At 44.0% G+C, this 19,720-nt stretch overlaps 1 protein-coding gene, 1 non-coding gene and 1 pseudogene across 2 annotated transcripts; all 3 read right to left on the bottom strand.

The window, feature by feature from the left end:
- Positions 1-1,359: 1,359 nt before the first annotated feature.
- Positions 1,360-1,433, bottom strand: TRNAD-GUC. The gene has a single exon. It is a non-coding gene; the product is annotated as a tRNA-Asp (tRNA).
- An 899-nt stretch (positions 1,434-2,332) lies between these two features.
- On the bottom strand, positions 2,333-4,639 carry LOC119352690 (annotated as a pseudogene).
- Positions 4,640-12,439: 7,800 nt separating this feature from the next.
- On the bottom strand, positions 12,440-13,261 carry LOC119358568 (putative ATP synthase protein YMF19). Its single transcript, XM_037625052.1, has one exon. The coding sequence runs from the start codon at positions 13,241-13,243 to the stop codon at positions 12,668-12,670; it is 576 nt and encodes a 191-aa protein (XP_037480949.1). The 5' UTR covers positions 13,244-13,261; the 3' UTR covers positions 12,440-12,667.
- Between the last annotated feature and the right edge of the window lie 6,459 nt (positions 13,262-19,720).

Raw genomic sequence — 19,720 nt, forward strand, 5'->3', positions numbered from 1 at the left:
GGGGATAGAGAGGGTTATTTTTGTGATTGGGTCTTTTAGTTGCTTTGCTACTAGAGGTCTAGGTGGTCAGGGGTTTAAAGGTCTGGAATAGGTGTGAGTGGTGGTCGTATTCAGTACCAATGGTACGGTAATTGGAGGTTCAGGCGGTTCAGGCCTAGGATAAGAGCTAGAGGCTTGTTGAGGGGTAGCCATGGTTTCAGCTTCACTGGCAACAGCTGGTAGGGACATTTGTTGTGGTGTTCTAGGAAAATGAACCATATTGCCCCTAGTTGTGTTAATCGAGCTATGCTCTTCTTCAACGCTCCGCGCCTTCAAAAAAGTAGTTTTGTTGCTTGCGCTTTAATTTAGGAGTTTCAACTTAACTAGCATATGTGCATTTGGGTTGTTGGCATATGTCGGCTACATACTGGATGCTTTTCCATCATTGTTCGACTTGCACAGAAACAATGGGTCCCTTCTGGTTTCTTTTTCTCCCTCCAAGTTTGTTCTTCACTGTAATGTGTGTCAACTCAACAAGAGTGAGCACACCCTTCCTGCTGGTCTTCTTCAACCTTTGTCTGTTCCATTACAACCTGGGTCTTCTATTTCAATGGATTTTCTTGAGGCACTCCCCAAGTTTTATGGTTATAGCTCAATACTTGTGGTCGTGGACCGTTTCACTGGCTCATTTCATTCCTCTATCTCACCCTTTTAGCTGTATACCCTATCTTGTATCCAGTAGTAAGTCTACTCTTCTTACCCCCTCTCCTCTACCTTTTGTGGCCCATCTATTAGCTTTTTGACCATCTTTGAGTCATAGCGAGACGGCTCTATCTCTTTTCACAAGTACAGCCGTAAGTACAGTTGCGGGCGTCAACGATCAGCAGTACTGAGCTACGGAAAGTCTATCGAATTATAGCTACGGAAAGTCTATTGAAAGGACTTAATCAAAGGCTACTACAGCTATAACTGACCCGCCTATGGAATCTATTGGCTCGGCTGAACCGACATGAAATGAAAGAGAGGAAGGCGGAAGCTATTGGCAAATAGAGGGGGGATGTTCTCCGTGTCTTTTAGCCCTCACTAGATGACAACTTGCTTACTTTTCACTTCTTCTTAAGCTTGGCAGACTAGTTCCTGACTGACTTAATAGTGCGATGAGCTTACTTGCTCTAGTTCTATCCTCAGGATTTACTTACCTGAGTACCTAGCACCGAGGATCGATGTAATTTACTTTCAAAAAGATGCTGTTGATGCTAACACGCATATAAATAGATGTTCCCCACTGCTTGCTCCTCTTACCCGAATGGGGTTATATGCCTTAGTGAAACTCAGGGTAAAGTGGCAGAGGTATGACCTCGGGAAGAAAGAAAGATCGGGCGGGGAAAACGGGGTTCGAACCCGCGACTTCTGGCGTGACAGACCAGCACTCTAACCAACTGAGCTATTTCCCCCTTTCGTAACTACTGTCGATTCAACAGTCACCTACCGGTTACCTTTGTAACTATACCAAAGTAGCTGTACAACAGAATGCCCTTCGCCTTTAGTACTTTTCTTATATATATATTATGTTATATACTAAATGTGTCAAAGCAATAGAACTTACTGAAAAAAAACAAGCCCATCTTTCTCAAAAAGGAAGAGAGGGTGCGCCCCCCCAGAGAGAACCCCATTCTTTCAAGAAAGTTCTAATTAATTATGTAGAAAAAGAAATAAGGAAAATAGGAGTAAGCGAGTAGGGTCAACAAGATTCTAAACGAATACCACAAGTGACGGAACCGACGATGATGAAGAGATAAGGGGCGAAGGATATTTTTTCTATTATTCCAATTCTTATTTATTGATTATCTAATTTATTTAGATCCATATTCATTTGCATTTGCAAATACAAACTCTCTTTCATTTTCTTTTTACTTTTGCGCTAAGGATAAGGGATCTGAGAAAAAAAGAGCTGGCTTGGCTGGTACATCAAGCATATGACATATTGCTTGTTCGGTGTGGTACACATATCTGTCAATGTCAATCAAGTAAGAAAATGCATTCCCACTGTCTGAGGAAAAGGTGAAGAATTGCAATTTATTGAGCTTGTAAGGCCCGTTGAAGTCCCCGAGAAAGGGTATAAATAGGGCTATAAGTAGGCCGTTTGCTATTGCAATAAGGGCTGCTCGCCTTTCCTTTTGACGGCTTGGCTTCCTATCGCTCCTATGTAGTGGTCGGCCTTAAAAGGAGTCTTCCTACCATACCATCATGCATGCCTATGTTATAGTGTGTTAAGCTTCGCCAGAAGCAAGCAAGATGATGAAGCGAAGCTTCGTAGACAAGGCTCGTTCCGTGCTTGACTTACGAGCTCGTGTAGTAAGGCCTCACCCTACTTCAATAAGGGCTTATGCACTCCACTCGTAAACGAGCGTTAGAGCTTTTTGAGCGAGCGAGCGAAGCCTTCCTGGAGCTTCCCCCTTCCCTCACCCGAGAATTGCATTTCCGCTTCAGCTTCCCCGGTTTAGTTGGTTTGGAGGATTAATTGATTGGATACCCAATTCGCATAATCTTTCAAAGTCACTGCTTCTACGACGATAGGCGTAAAGGCATGATTAGTTCCACGAATCTCACTGCACTGACCATAGTAAACTCCTTCTCGTTGTACCGAGATGGAGGTAAGATTTGAACGACCAGGTACAACATCACATTTGACACCTGAGGAAGGTACAACCCAACTATGAGGTACATCAGCGGGTGTTACAATCATACGTAGATGAGTTTTGGCTGGTACAACCACTCTATTGTCAACTTCTAATAAACGTGATTGACCCAATTCTGGATCATCTTCTAGAATCGTATAACTGTCAAAAGTGAGTGACTGTTCATCGGAACTGTTATAGTCCGAATATTCATAAGGTTGGGTCGACGCCCGCCTCCCCCCAAACTTGACTTGCAAGTTTCCCCGCAAAAAGCTCTCCACGCCTAATCTTATTTATAAAGAGCACTATTCTTCTTTAGTTAGGTAGTTCTCCCCCCTCTATGAGACCGTAAGACCCCGGTGGAATCGAAGGCCCGCTTACTAATAGGTAAGAGGGGACCCTTTCTCGCCCAGCCCTACCTACATCAGTGAAGCTGGAACCGAGGAAGACAATGTTCAACACACATGAGACAAAATGAAGGTATGGGACGGCCAGTTCACCACGGAAAGGGATGCTAGTCGGCTTTGGCGAAGTTGTAGGCCCCAATAGATCAGATCTCAAGAGTGATTCCTCACCTATCCTGCCAGGGGCCAAGTCGAAGGCTCGAGTATAGATTCCCTATGCTCATGTGAACAGCCGGCCCGTATATCTAAAAGGATCCATAAAAAAGACCGGAAAGTATGTCGAAAAAAAACTCGTTCATGAGACCTCGAATTCCCACGTTCCAGCCTGCATTATGCCAGCAGGTCCCACCCCCAATTTCTTGAGTCACCCTTATCTAAAAAAAAGGACGGAGTCTATCTAGATCATAGGATCACTATATTCAGAGGTCAATTCTCTTTCTTTGACCGCCCACCGTTCACGACATCCCTTGCTTCTCGCAAGAACGGCTCCTCGGTGGAGGAGTAGAAGCGCTGGTCCCCTTCGGTCAAGTGCTTGTGCGTGCTCTTACCTACCGTAGGACCTCCGTCCCCGAAGCGAAGAAGGAGGAGCAGGAACAACAGGTTGTCCTCTCTTGGCCCAGTAGTTCTGCAACTACTACCGTGGTTGTTGCCAACGGGGATCCCCCATTCCGAAAGGTAACGGGACCAGCCCTTAGGTCCAAAGTTGTATGCCACTGCTGTGGTGCCGATAGATTCACTACTGAAGCCCCGTTATCGGACATTGCAGGCTTAGCATCTATTTTTCGTATATCGCTCCACCACACCGAGAAGAGGTATGTGTACCTCCAGCAATAACAAGAATGGAACCATAGGCTCCTATGCTGGGAGCATTTCGGGGTATAGGTCTAACCACCTCAACTCCCCGTTTCTGGCATGCTATAGTTCTTTTAGTCTCTCAACGACGGGAATGGGAGATGACCGGTAAGCCAGATGCTTCGCGAACCACCGGTACATTTCGTTGCACTTAAATCACCCTCGTTAAGAGGCGCACTCCGATACCATTGATGTCCAATAGCTTTGATAGTAATGGCTGGATCTACTAATACCCCGTCCATTGAGTATAACAGAGCAAACGATGGTATAGCAATGAACAAAAGAATGACACTTGGAAATATGGCGAATAATTTCGATAGTAGTTCCATGAACAATCCTTTGTGGGATTGGATTAGTTTGCTCGTTGAAATGCCATAAAGCACGAACCAACATCCGTGATACGAAAACCAAAATAAGAATGAGGAAGAAAAAGATATCGTGATGTAAGTCAATGATTCCTTGCATCATAGGTGTTGCTGTGTCTTGAGATCCTAATTGCCATGGTTCCGCAGCATCACAAAGAGCGATTGTGAGGAATCGACATGATAATGAACGAAGAATCATTGGAATTTCCCATCTTTTTCAGCTCTGCTCCCGAAAAGAGAAAGGAAAGGAGACTGATCTTGACGTCGGCGTTGGTTTTTCCAACGAAACATTCTTTCATGAACTTTAATGACAAAATGCTAGTTGCCTCGTAACGCATACACTGGAGGTCCCATCGACGAAGACTACTTACTATATGCGTTTTCTGAAGAGCAACAACGGAAAAAAATAGGTGAACTTGGATACCATACTATTAAAGAGAAAGATACAGACTAACAAGAAATCAAGGACCTCGTGAGTACTACTTAGTCGGCCTCATCAATTAGTCATGCCAATGAGATATCAAGCCCTCGATTCCAACGGGGCTACGGACAAGAAAGGTCCTTTCGAGATTCTATTTCCCCTTGGGTCTATCAAGCTGAACAGTTCGTGGGGATATAAGAAGATCACACTTAGACAACTGTCTACACTACCTCTTTAATGATCCGGATTCCATGACGCATAATTCATCTGTCCATATATATTCCTAATTTCATATTCATCACCATTTCAAATCGGGCAAGGAGAAGTCGTCGTGTTGGTTCTAGGATGGAATGATCTTTTGATCCAAAGATGCCGGTGCTAAAACCTCTTGTGTCTCTTTTAATAGGACCGCGAAGGCAAGAGCATTGAGGAAGCAAGGATTCTCCCATAACTAATTAATGCGGGAAAAAAACAAGATTTCACTGAAAAAAGGTGCCTAACCCCGGGATTTTTCGATACTTTTCTTGAAATTGACTGGATTTGGAAGAAAATGCACTCAACCTAACAAATCATGATCAATTCAAGTGGTTAGTTTAAGGGGGTACATGGGGCTGACGCCGAAGGAGATAGGAATGAAGTAGGGCGGGCAGCTACCCAGAGATTGGAATGCCCTATCGACAGGGAATGCTGGTACCACCTATGGTGCTTGATAGTCTTCAATCCAGACGGTCTCGAGAGTACCTTGACCCATAGCATAGGGCTTGATGTGGCTTTGGGGCTTCCCAAAAGGTAATAGAATAGGTAGTTCAGGCACCATCATCAATATGTTGCTGCTATTGAATCCGGTTTTGAATCAAGCAGCAAGAGTCCGACCTCAGGGTCCACCATAGAAAGGCATTCCTCAGTCCCAGAATAGCATGCATACGGGAGCCATATTCCAATCATGTGAGCAGACTTCTTCGATAAGCAAGCAGCTGTTCGCGTAGGCCCGGATACAGAGGAAAGGGAGGGGAAGGTATAGAAATCTATCAAAAGAGCACCTTAACGGCGATGCCTGGAAGGAGTCCCTCTTATTTCAGTATATAGGACTTCTTGTCTGCGGGACCTAACTAACTACCCGATCGATGGAAAATAAGGGCAAGTCAATACCAGATCGCACTCAACAAAGTAAAACGGGATGAATTCAATCGCCAAGACCTGCCACTGGCTGATTCCATAAGCACAGAAAGAAGGGTTTACGAATAAAAAAAAAGCTGCTCATTAGGGTCTCTTTTCATATCCGGCTATGTGAAAACCCACGTACTCTTCTCTGAAATAGCCTACCTACCTTTTGCTTTTTCAGATAAGTAAATAAGCGGACCTCCTTTCCGGAGATCAAGTTTCTACTGGACTAACCACGGGTCTTGATCACAAAGTTCTAAGGTCAATTCTCTAATGAGAACAGACTCTGTCCACAAGGGCCATCAAGCCAACTATATGGAAGGACCCAGTCCCACATTCCCGCTCGTGTTCCGTTTTCCTTGTGGTTCCCGTAGTCGAAACAGCTTAAAGAAGGTCAGGTTTGGAACTCGTGAGGGATGTTTCGTTGCATGTGGATCTTCCGCGCCTACTTTGTCCTAAATTTGGTCACCCATGCACTTTTCTAGTTAGGGCTCGACTGGGTCCTTTGATAATATAGGTAAGTCGGGCTTCTTTTTAAGCAATATCATGACTAGAATCTTGAGAGGATGACTACGTCCTTGAAGCTACAAAGTCCAACGAATGTTGAATCGACGCATGACGAAAACAAGGAAAAAGAAAAGGTGACTTCCGTTGACCAAGGAAATCGAAATGTATGTGCCGGTAGAACAAAGATACCATTAGGTGATAAATTGATGCTGTCTGCACGCACAGATTCAGGAGATGACAATTTTAGCTTCAATATGAGATGCCAATGATGCATTCAAAAAGGAATGAGTGCTGCCCGAGTCGACCAAGAAAAGAGGGTAACATCCAAATTATGGACTACTGAGCAAGCTAACTGAATGGAACGGAGTGCAGGAGATTTCTGATTAGCTTCAGCGGAGAGGACCCTTAGATCCGAAGCAGAGTCATCATGGTCCTGTAACATAGAATAGCCTGCAACAGTACTCCGCGATAATTCCGCCATTTCCTGAACAACATGGAGTTGAACAGTAGCTTTACACTGACAATCCTTCGCCCAGCGCTCACCACAACCAATCCAGAGAACCTTCGCGCGCCGATAAGCCTTCAGTCTATCATAAGAAGAATACTTGAAACTTACACTTAGACACTTGAGTAACCAATCAAATCGTACATCTTGTGGCATGCTCACCAATATTGACGTAAAGTGAGGTGATCAGGGTTGATGCTGTGATGCGAAGGGAAGGGGCCACTCAATTCAATTCAATGTCGTAATCCGACCTGGCTTCTCCTGTCCGCACTTGGGACAGATTGATACTCGTTTTTTGCTGGATTTGAACTTGCTTAAAAAGAAAGGACTCAGCTTCCGTAAAAGTGATCGATGGAGAAGCTCAAAAGTCTCAATCCACCACTAGCTATCATTCAAGTTTGCACTTTTCGAGCTCATCCTTACCTTTGCGCTTTAGCTGCTTGTTCCCACTAACCCATTTCATTTTCTTAGCTGGATCCTTCATAAAGTATCTCTTATCGCTTGTCCAGAGCCTGGATGTCAACCTTAGCCAGAGCCTGTATCTCATCAGTCTCCATCTGAGCCTCAATCGTGAACTGAAGATGATGCGCGGTCAGCGAGGAATGAATTCGAAAACCCGTACTTGGAGCATTATTGCACTTGGGATAAAGTAGATGTCGAAACAGCTTCTTCTTCAAGTTCGCTATCATGAGGGATGTCTATGATAATATGCTCACTTCATATGAGTTAGTTCATTCCATGAGGTCGAGGAAAGGTTGAAACCATTTTAGAGCTAGGCGGGGTCTCTCAGATGCAGACTAACCCATTTCGACGTGAAGCATCGCATCGGCTTGTGATCCTAAATCTAGTGATTGATTATTGACTTGTCAAGGGCAGGTTGGTGTCTTAATGTGGAGGAATTCCGTACCTAAGATAAGAAGTTTCATTTCATGCCTACCGTAGTCCCTATTTTATTGGGCATAGTCCCCCTTACCTACTCCCGAGAGTAGAAAATCAACATTTATGTCGTTCTTAATAAGAAAGAGATGCTCGGGTAGCAAAGTTGCCTACCATTAGGTATTGTTTGAGCCCGTAACTTCCATTAGGAGAGGCATCCTCGCTCAGTTTCAACTGGTGGTTACTTAAGTTTCTTTTCTCTGCCGGATTGCGTTTCAAATTCAGACTTGTCTTTGTTAAACAATGCTTTCGGGTTGCCTAGACCAGAGAATTCAAGAAATAGAGACGCGCATTGCCTAATTGGTAGTTTATTTCCCACCATAGCTTTACTCAAGTGGAAATCCTTTGAATCGAACAAAAAGTTCGTAACCGCTAGGTTGCATCGTCCCCTTCAACCAGAATCATCTAGATTACAGATTTCATAACTGCATTTTGCAAGAAGAGAGTGCCTCCCATTCTCTGGAGTAACGATAATAATAACACTCCACGTCGCCTTCAGGCTTGGATCCATGCCTTGCATCTTCTTCTTTCTCAGAAAAGAACTCAGATCGTTCAGATTCTTTGCCAGGAGAGTCCCCGGCTTTCGAGCCCTACTCGTGGGAGTTGCTTTATCCATCATTGCTATTGGCATCTTGGCGTTAAACAATTCATTTATATAAACACTTTTGACATAGCAGAATCCTTCTCAGGTTGATTTGTGTGCCACTCGTCATCAGACAGTGAAACGTCCGGTCTAGCCCTTAGCTGAGGGATCTTCACTCCAGTCCTGCCATCCATATCCGTGCCCACCCGAACCATGGGAAAGAAAGTTTGTCAGAAATTACTTGTACTTGAGGGCAATGATAAAGTGAAGAAAATTATAGAAACAATGAAATGAAGCTATGGCTCGAACTATTGGAGAAGCCACCATAGAATATATCCATGAGCTTCTCAAGCACTTCTTCTTCCAATTACTTTGTGACGATTTCAAGGAAAAGTGAATGATTTCAATCAAGAAAAGAATCATATGCTCGATCCGTCGTAACAAGAGGGATAAGAAAGTCTCAACTCCAACCGCGGGAGCATTTACTATTTGGAAGTGTGCGAACGTAGCTGGTGGATCGGGGAAACAGGAAATCCTTGTGGTAATGCCGTGGGAATAGGAGTTGTTAGAGCGAGGTATTGCAATGAAACAGATTGTTCAATAGATTTCTTCATTGCTAAGGGTAAATGGCATTTTCATGGTCAAAATTCCAGAGAGGAGTTCCGAGCTTCAAGGATGCCGGATCGCACCATTCATAAGAGAAACCCTTGGGTGCCCGATGAGGCACAAAACAGATAACCAGACTGTGCCCTGGGCAAGGAAATAACCATGGCAAGCCACGAAAGGAATGAATAAGCTCCCTCCGGGCTCTCCCTTCGGAGTTTCACGCCAGTGGAACTCACAAAAGCAGCGCAGCTAATGAATCAATGAATCCGTGGGCAAATCGTTGTGTCCATACATTTGATGTGCCTTTTGAAAGTCACATTTGTTTTCAACAATCGGAAATGGGAATATTCCATTCCATGGCATAGTTCTCAATGTTAGTAAACGGAGTGCGTTATCAACTCAATAATAAATCTCCCCTACACCGTAACCAGATTACATTCATTCAAGTTGGCAATCCCCTGATCTTTGCTTCCGGTGTGCGATCCGAATTGACATATAATGACCGTAGTTAGCAGGCAATGGCCAAGGTCAGTGCATCTCGAACTAGTGGGTCACTATATCTAAACTATCTAATACAACTATGGAATGCGCTTTGAATTGCACTTCTGCTCGTAACCACTACGAACCGGAAAGGAAGGAAGCAGCTTTAGAGGAGGGATGCCGTCAAACAAAGGATTTTTTATATGCTAAAGATACCGGTTCAATATGTCATTTCCGAAACCGAGGACCACACCGCTGGGAGGACAACTCAAGCACCAAAGACAAAGGTATCGCTCGTAAAAGTGATTTTCATCGTAGTACTCGCTCTAGCGTTAGGTTCAATGCAGCGTGTAAATACCTCTAGCCCTAGGGAAGGGGGCGTGCCGTTCCCAATGGTGGAATTGCTTCTTGTCTGCTTTGCCGAGGAGAGCGCTCGCTACCCGATCCCCCTAAGCTAATGTAGTTCCCAGGTTGCCTACTAGATACCGTTTACGGCTATATCTGTGTAGGAAGCCGAGGAAAGAGATAATTGATAGTTGCCAAAACCACGTAAAAGAAATGAGATTGAACATATTTCAATTCAACAAATTCTGATTGTTTCATTATCAAATGCAAGGGATGTGGGACCAGGTTCTATTATTGGAGTTAAGCGGTGTAGGAGCCGTGCCGTTCCTGTGTATTAGCTCGTTGTTAGCAGCCCCGAAGGGCGTAAAGGGGGTAAAAGATTTCTCGGAAGCAGCTCTTCGCCTGTGGGAACTTGCTCTTTTCTTTTGTTTTAAAATGCAACCTATGCTGAAACAACCGAATAAAAACCAAAAAGTAAAGAGGTGGATCCATTGATCCTTTTCTCGATTGAATGCGCTTTCTATCTATCTATACCGGTACCAGGAAAAGCAGAATAAGCAGTTGAGCACCAAGAAATTCCTGTTTCAAGTAAGTACGAAGGGGCAAGAGAGACTGTCATAATATTACTATGGGAGACGGATCCTGTTAAGTCAGTACGAATGTGATACGAAAAATCCTCTTCCATTCTTTCCGGCTGGGCAACATGACTGATGGGAATGTTCGCTACTGCTTCGGCGTCCATCTCATACATATGTTCTCTGACCACCTCCATATTCCACGGCCTGGTTGCAGCATGGATAAGATCCGACACAAACATAGGTGGATCATTGGACCGCGGGCACAGGGGCGTCATAACATCTTGTTTCTCAAGAGTACATAGCAATCGGTCCTTCTTGGAGTTCAACAAAATGAACAGTAGCTAAATTGGAACTAAGGTGACCGATCATCCACCGATGGGTAGAAATATGAATGTTGACTAGGGTCCCCTGTGCTCATTTGATTCCGAGTCGGCAGCATATCAAGCTCCTAGCCCCGCCTTAACAACCCTCATAGTGTTATGTCCCCCGATCGATAGCTTAATACATTTCAGTATTTGGCTTGCTTTCTTCATTTTCCTTGCGTAGGTAGAAACCTTTCTGGGTGTGTCAGCACACCAAATTATATGACTATATTCAATATGCCCTGATGTCCATAGTACCGTACTCAGACGACCCTACCCTTCCAGAATAGTAGGATTACATTCATCGTTCCAGCTGTAAACACAGTTTCTAGTTTGACTGAATGAGAGTCATGCAATAGGCATCAGTAGGGAGTGCGAAAGCAAAAGCTAAGTGATCGGACTAACACAGAGTGCATTTCTCCCAGGTAAGCTTATGTTCCTGATATCTGATACCTATGTTTGCTCCTTATTTTATTAATAATTGATCCAATTTATACGAAAAATACGTAGGTTGAAGAAGTTATCAAGAAAAATGATTGGGATCTTTCAATATGCTATTCTTGATATCATGTTTTTTATTCTTGATCCTATCAAGTATGGATTCTAGATTGTTAGTTGGAGCATCCTGACCATTCTAGTTTATTGTGATATGATCCCGAGGGACTCTTCAAATACATGTAGGGAGTCACACAGGTCTCCGGCATATCAAATTGTATCTGGATTTGAGTCAGAGCATTTCCTCTGATTCCTAGCTCAGAAATCTTTGCTTTATTTACTAAAGATTGGAGCACACAAGCGCACACGCAGTAATCTGATTGAGAAAATGGATAGTTGCTGCCATCGATATTAAAGAGTCTGTCTAGTGCCAAAAAGGTCCTTCCAAGGCTTGAGCTATCAAATTCATGTGATACACACTTTGCTCTCTGCGGATCACACTCAGCTTACTACAACTAAGGGTAGGATTGGTTGCACAACGCATGCTATCCATTTGTTATTGGTGATAGGAAGATGGCTCAATCATTGAACTAGCATTGAACAACCTACTTCAGAAAAAACTTAGAGTTAACCATCTAGTGCGAAAGTGCTAGTTTCCCCCTCCCAGAGGTGAGAAGGGAGATATGAGCGTGGCGGTATCTTTTCCTCTTTTGATAGAAGCCCACATGCCCACTCTTCTATCCCACCTATCCACATGGGGTATCAGTGGCCTCGTGATCTCCATGAACAGAGATCACTACACAAAAACAACTATATGAAAAACTTGCTTGCTTCTTCGAATCTCGAAATAACAGAACATATAGAAAGTGTTTCTGTGATTTTTCCATTCTCTTCGGGGAACCTATAGAAAGATTATCAGATGGCTTTCATTCCCTTCAGGGGGGGTGTTCCTTCAGAGCAGTCCATATCATTAGATGAACTCCCTGATGAATCAGTTGATGAATCATCAGTTAGCTCATCATAATCCGTGTCGAGATCCGATGAATCAGTTGATGAATCATCAGATGAACTCCCTGATGAATCAGTTGATGAATCATCAGATGAACTCCCTGATGAATCAGTTGATGAATCATCACTCTCCACCACATTTTCATGATCTGGAAAAGGGGGCTGCCCCTGCCATAATTCTGAAGCTCCCGGGGGGGAGAACGTTTAAATCAAATGGAAGAACAAGGGCGAGTAAATGATGGAGACTAAAAAAACGATTTAAGGTGGCATTGTCCACGGAGAAACCACCCCAAAGCCAAGTCACTATGGTATCTCCTACTACTGGTATGGTGCTAGCTAAGCTTGTAATTACTGTTGCTCCCCAAAAGCTCATCTGACCCCAAGGTGGTACGTATCCTATAAAAGCTGTCACAATCATTAATAGGAATATTCCTATTCTGCCGAGTATTCCATTCATTTTCATCATAATACTATGCTTCCTTGCCCGTGTGGAACATGTGTGAGCATTATGTTTTTCCAACAAGTGATCCGACTGGAAGAAGTGTTATATCGGGACTTCGAGATCAAATAGAGAATCTGTCTCTCCATTCCTCGTGAGCCACTTATTTCTCCGAAATCAGAGATCAGAGTGATTTTCCTCCTTTTTCCCAAATAGTCGACGGTCTTACACCATTGGGATACTTCGGATAAACTGGAGTACATATATGAGAGACCGGTGCTAAAACCTTTTCTCGAGATATCTTCCAGATTCTTAGGGTCCTTGCTCTGGATCTCGCCCCCCCAGCGCGAAAGCAGTTGGTTCCGTAGTTTGAGAATTCTACTAATTCCAAGTATTCCATTATTATTATTAAATAAGAGAATATAAAAAGTAAAGAGGAGAAGACATAACCAGAAAAATTGTGAGAAATAAGTTAATTTATCAAGTTGAGGCATTTCGATTTGGATTTCAAATAAGAAAGAAAAGACTCCGAACCGTACTTTTGCTATTTTATATCTATACAAAAAGAGATTGACTTTCCAAAATGGAATCTTTGCCATTTCTGATGTGAATGAGGGAGGTTGTCTGCCCGGGTAGGGGTGAACGGAACCCTCCCAAGTCATCACTCAAGAAAGCACCACAGTCACACGAGAAAGAGTTTGGACTATGACGAAGACGAGCAAGCCTTTGTTGGGGAGTGATCGGGGAAGAGTCGAGTACAAGAGGAAGGTGGAAGGAAGAAAGCGCCAGAAGCGCCAGGTGCGAAGATAGACCATCAAAGAACTCCACAGCAGAGCAAAAAAGAGAAAGGCAAGGCTCGCAAAGAACAAAGGCTCAACCATCAGATCCAACACAAAGCCCTCAAGATATTTAGAGGCTTGGACTACTCTCTCTAGTAAAAGAAAGGAAGCACAATGGGTGTTGCTCTATTTCTTATTAGTGAGGTATTCTTCTGCATTTCAGTATTATGGGCATTCTTCCATTCTAGTCTGGCACCAACAGTCAAACTAGGAGCTCAACGGCCACCTGTTACTACGAACTTGTTTTCATCTGGCAGATAAGCTTTTGAGAAGAGACCACTTTGATAACGAGCTTTCGGGTTGCCGTATTGATACCGCCCTTCGGGGGAACAGGAGAATAGCATGCACGGGAGAAGGATTTAGGGAAAGGTACCCACCTTTTAACGGGAGAAAGGTTGCTTATGTGAAAACTTCCCTTGTGGTTTAAAGTTCAAATAGATCAGGTGCCTATGTTGTTGATACACCGAAAGATACTAACGCTATGCTCCAATGCGGGATGAGGGCCAACGATTGTGATGAGTGGGGACCTTAGAGCTGAAAACCTACATACAGTGACCCTTATGGGCAGCGCCCTGGGCTGGCTATGTACGAGACATCAAACCGTCTCCCGGGTCCAAAGTTTCCATTTCCAGGCCTGATAGTCTTCAACTGAAAAAAGTAGGGCGGAGAACTAGTAAGAATTGTGCCTGCCATTCAATTCGTGACGTGGATGATCCGCCGACGGAATCGATTAGGTGAAACGGCTCTGCAAAGTTTGTTTGTTCATAAAGGCTGCATGCAGCCATGCAATTCGTACTGCATGGCGATATTACTCTACCACTCTATAAATGGTATATAGATATCTTCACTTCATCACAAAGAAATTGAGTACTAGCACGCATTGCTATGGATGCTGCAACCGCAAACAGGCTTTCTGCAATTGCTACCGAAACGGAGCAACTGCAAAATGAGATTGAAGGGCACCGTAGAGTGCTAAACAACCAGTTGAGAAGTGTTAGAACAATGGATCCTGCAAAGAAAGAAGCGCGCATTCGCGCTACCAGAGAGCGCATAGAGGGTTTGGAGGAGAGGCAGGAAGCGCTGCGGGTGGAGCAGCAAGTGCTCTTTATTCGTCTAGCATCTCGCTAGAATAGAAGAGTCCGTAGACTCTTTTTAGTTTTCTAAGGTTGGTTTAAATTCAATAAGTGTCTGGAGACATTTGTTTTCATGTCAGGTGTTCTTTGTCTTAGTTTGATTCCGATCTACTCCTATGCTAAGTGTCTTTGTTTGGTTTGATTTCTTGTGTTTGCATGTATGGGCTAGCCGTCAGTGTTCAATGCTTATGTTAATATAATAACGCCAAAATGTGCTGCAAATTCATGTTCAAGTTGAAATAAGGCCGAAGGGCTAAGTGTACTACTGGAGATTATATATTCCAGCTCTGAAGTTTCCTTTTGAGCCCCCGTTCTACTATGGTTTGGATTCTAGTTGAAGCGTGCGACCATCTATTCAGATGAGGAGACCGAGTAAGAAACCACTAAGCGGAGAGCAAACAGATCAATCTCTATCTATGAGTTTCTCAACCAAGATCCACTATTCAACCAAGACCCGCTAACTAATACTTTTACGCGAGCTTAGTTATTGGAAGTTGCAGCCGAGGAACTCTTATCCCTAGCCACAGTTGTTGCAGCACAAGGCTTTGTCGCGATTGGGTCATATGTCAGTACTCTCACATTCCCCGTGGTCTCCCTAGTATGCTAAGCTGAACTGAAGTGAAGTGAAGCTGCGGGCGATGATGGACTGATCCCATGCTATTCAGGCGCCTGACAATGCTGGCTCCGACGGTGATGAGTCTGACGGTGGCTCAGATGTTTCTCTTCCTAATCCTTCAAGGTCCCCCGTTCCTGACATCGTCCAAAGGCCGTTGGCGCTCTCCCATATGACAGTGCGGGCTCTGCGTGTCGCCTATGGCAACACTACCCGAGTGGTCTATTGCATAGTGGATCCACGGGTACCCCGTCGCTGCTTTGTTTTTATCAACATCCGGTAAGCAGAACGGACAGAGAACTGTCCCGATTTCTCGTAATGCCAGGCCCAAAAGTCCTCCATCCGCATAGCAGCAAAAGTAGGCATTTCTTTGATACTTACTCACCTGTGGCTAGATTTACCACCATTCGAGTACTACTATCACGGGCTGCCTCGCACGGTCTTCTCGTTCATCAGATGGGCAGACGGCTTTCCTTAATGGGGAGTTGGATGAGGAAATTTACATGGAGCAGCCAGATCAAGAGTACCCGCGCATTCGCCTAACCCCGGGTTTTTTCGATCAAAATGAAGATTTTTTAGAAAATAAGCCCAAAAAGCATCTGACCTTGAAAAGAATCACCAGTTACTTGATCCATCCTTGCGGTAAGTGGGAACGAATGTGACAGCCGATGGTAGTAGGATTTCCACAGGTTGAGCTCCTTATCTTTTGACTTTTCTAAGGATAGCCGAGTAGATATACTCGAATGGGATGAATCGAGCACGAGAAATCACTAGGCACAGGGGAGCCGTAAGGAAGAGGAGTAATATCGTTCTAAAGTTCACGAATTCGATTCATTTTGGAATCGATAAGTGAACACGGAATCTCGTCTTGTTCCCCTTGGTTCCGAGTCAATTTCGCTTGTCGAAATCATTCAATCCATAAGTTTTTGTTTTTTCGATCGGAATTTGGGTCAGCTGAACACTTATTTTCTCTTTCAAAAGTGGTGATGGTGTGGGTAAATTCCATCGATATCTTGTTTCCCCTTTCCGAGGCAAATATCGGGGAAATCAGTGATTCATTGTTAGAAAGAGGGCTGAGCTATAAAATCTATAAAATGGAGCTTGATCGGTAGCTTCGGCCTCCCAGACCCAAATTAAGTTACCAACACGGAATTACATTTGAAACCTGACTTCCTGTTTGTCATTGGAAAGAACGGAAGAGCATTGTATTCCTCCTAGGAAATAATACAACAGGTAAAAATAAGAACGGAGAAGATTCGTTGATACGGAGCTGGTCCATTTTACAAGCGATCCCCTATTCTGCATCCCGAAGATCATACGGCCCAGAGCCAGAGCGATCATTACAGATATATAGGGACAGCAAGAATCAGTAAATACCGGGGATACCTTACTAAGCATTTCCTAGATCTTGAGTTAGGCGTAGCTACTTCCTCCCCCCATGTTCTCCTGATTCCCCATCCTTTCGCTGAAGCTAAACCAGTATCAGTTGATGGCGAGCATAGTAGAGGCGGCTTTATCGTAAAAAAAGCAACCGGCTTTTGAGTAAAAAATAACTTATAGAAGCACTTGAGCGTGGTTTCGGCCTATAGCCGGAGGGAATGTTTTTCAAAATCGACCCGATTTTGGGCATTCGTAGAGGGGAAAGACAGCCATGCGATAAGCGAGGGAGAGGTCTGTCTTCCCAAAGTAGCCATTCAAGGAGACAAGTTCTACCATTGTACCTTGACCTGTGGAACTGGAGAAGCTCCTTTATTGCTATAGTTCTTGTTGAACCTTTTCTAAAGTCAACAATTTCTGCAATCAGGGAGGAGGCATCGCCTTACTTGCTATACCTTAAACCTCATCAAGAAAGTAAGCCCAGCGAAACCGCAATCCCAATCAAATAAAAGATCAGATGGGCTGATCCCTGAGATCGATCGCTGTTGATTTTCTAGTTTTTTAGCTGACTCGGGACCTTCCATAGAAAACCGAGTACGAGCAACGGTCGGGTCTGCTGCCCCTTCCTTCTCAGCGTACAGCTGCAGATTGGATAAATGATTTCTCTTCGAATGTATGCTACAAGAAATGGGCTGAACCGATCTACAGGGAATGCAATAGCGAAAAGAATTCCACTCTATCTCATATTTTTTTATCCTTTTCAAGGGCCAACCCTGGGCCAAGGTGAGCGCATCCGGGCCTATTGCTCTTGACCTCTTCAGTTGTGCAGGCACAAATATGAACTGGTCTAAGTTTGTTCTTGACGATCCCCACAAGCTTCTCTTATCTACTTGAATGCAAATCAGAAAAGAGGAAGTCGCAATGCATTTTATTTTTAGAAAGAATAAAAGACACGTGGATGGTATCGATCAAGAGACATGGCTAAAGGATGGAAGTGAATTAGAATCAGACGGTCGTCGAACGAATTCCCAATAAATGGAAGATCTACGTGCAACGAATTTCGTATAAAAAGTAAAGTAGGCAATTTCACCGAGAGGCCTATTGAACTAGCTCCCATGCATGGATCTGCATTGTGTGCTTTCGCCGGGGCGAGAGTGAAAAAGAAATGTACCAAGAGTTCCGTATGAATTAGGTTTGCCTTTCCAAAGAAATGAGATAAGGAGCAGTAAGGCCTCGCAGAGCGTCAACACCGAGACATTGTAGAGCAACGTCTTGCAACTATGTACAAAGCGTCCATTCCCCTGGGTGTCGTGTTTGAAAGCACAGTCTTTGTCATAAACCGATTACCCTCCGCTCCAAATGGCTCTACCAAGGATCCCACAAAGTTCCCGAAACCAAGTTTCTCAGAAAAGGCCCGGTATCCATCTACTCACAATAATTTGAATGTAGAACTGAAGAAGCACAATTTCCTTCTTCGAGAGGAATCCAACCGAAGAGAAGCGAGCATCATAATAGCTTGATAAAAAGATATTTAGTATAAGAGGACGTTCGCGTCAATTATCATGCCTCTGACTGCTGAGGACGAGGTTCGGGTTAATGATATTGTGAAAGGTGTCATTAAACCGGGTCTGCCTCTGTTAGTTACGAGATATATGCCATGGATCTCATCTATTCCCCTTAAACAAGGGATAACGTGGGTTCCGACCTGGAATCTGGACCCCCAATTAGAGTGTGTTTAAAGAGATTGGAGGAACTCTTCCTCGGTCTCCGTATCCAAAGATACTGGTAATTAGAGCTTCAAGTGTTCGGTTCTACTCTCCGTTTTATTCATAGTAAGGGAGAGCAGTTCAGTCCACTTGCTCTTTGGCCGCATCGGTTGAGGTTTGCTCTGTTCAGTTCAGTTAAAGAAGAGATGGTATCTTGCTTGTTTCAATTATCCGGGCTCGCCATCAATAGATACTGGTTTCTCTTCCGCTGATGTCGCGTCAATTGCCCGAGGGAGCATAACACTGCAGGCCGCAATGAACATGCCCGCCGCATCTCGGATAATTGCTCCAGTTGCGCCAATTCCAGTATCCGAGACAGAAAGCAGCATCCACGTGAACTTTGACTGTTCATAATATGGGAAATTCCGAGGTGAAGGATGCCTGCTCAGGTCATGATATCACTGATCCAAACTATGCTACACCAAATCTGAATCCTGACTAGTTAGCGAATCGTGTGCTCTGTGCGAATGTCTTTATTAGTCTATTTCATTTAAGCCCAAAGGATCTTCGAATACCGACTGGTCGTCCCAATCCAATCTCCCTTCTGCTTATTCCAATTTTTCCTATTCCTAGCGAATCAAATGAGATTTCTGTTCTTCCATCAAGAGGAGATAGTTATCGATAAAGCAAAAACGAACCTATTGACATAGAATGCAATCGAAATAGAGACAACTAGGAAAAGACCGAAATAAGAAACTTCTACTCCCTAGGTGGTTATTTGCCGCATAAGACAGCGGTGGAAGCTGAAGGAAAGAGTGGGCTTTGAATCTAGGTATGCTTTCTAAGGATTGCGCTGCGCCTAGCCTACCTTTACGAACATACCTCTGTCTTTCAAACAAAGCCCTGTGTGTGGAATTACTTAGATTTGTTTTCGAATTGCTTTTCTCGGGCCATCGAGAAGTCAGTCAGCGGTTGGCTTGAGTCCTCAAGTTGGTCTTTAAGACTTAGCAGGGCCCTACACACAGTACACCTCACCTTAGTAGAAGGTAGATTTCTCTCACCCTATGTGCAATCAAGCTCAGAGACTTGAGCCGCAGAATTCCTTGCCCACTGACTGAAGAAGCTCCCTATAGTGTCCAAATCGAGGGATCAATCCAACAATCTTCTCCTTTACTCAAAGGAGTAGGTTGAAGAGTTATGAGAGAAATCAAGCGATAGTGCTTGACTAGTGAGAAGTGCACCGGAAGTGTACTTCGAGCGATGGGAAGCTAGCCTGAAAAGGTAGAGTAGAGGTGCTAACAATAATAAGAATCTTTCATCCTGCAAGTTACTCATAATTGAGAACTGGTAATGTGGATTTTGTTCCATGCAGCTACACCTTTTCGAAAGCAAATTTGAGGAAATCGCT

This window comes from Triticum dicoccoides, chromosome 2A (assembly GCF_002162155.2).
Source record: "Triticum dicoccoides isolate Atlit2015 ecotype Zavitan chromosome 2A, WEW_v2.0, whole genome shotgun sequence".
Lineage (NCBI taxonomy): Eukaryota > Viridiplantae > Streptophyta > Magnoliopsida > Poales > Poaceae > Triticum > Triticum dicoccoides.

Bases quoted from the DNA above. Each gene is read 5' to 3' on its own strand.
- LOC119358568 (XM_037625052.1), bottom strand. From the start codon at position 13,243: ATGGCAAAGATTCCATTTTGGAAAGTCAATCTCTTTTTGTATAGATAT.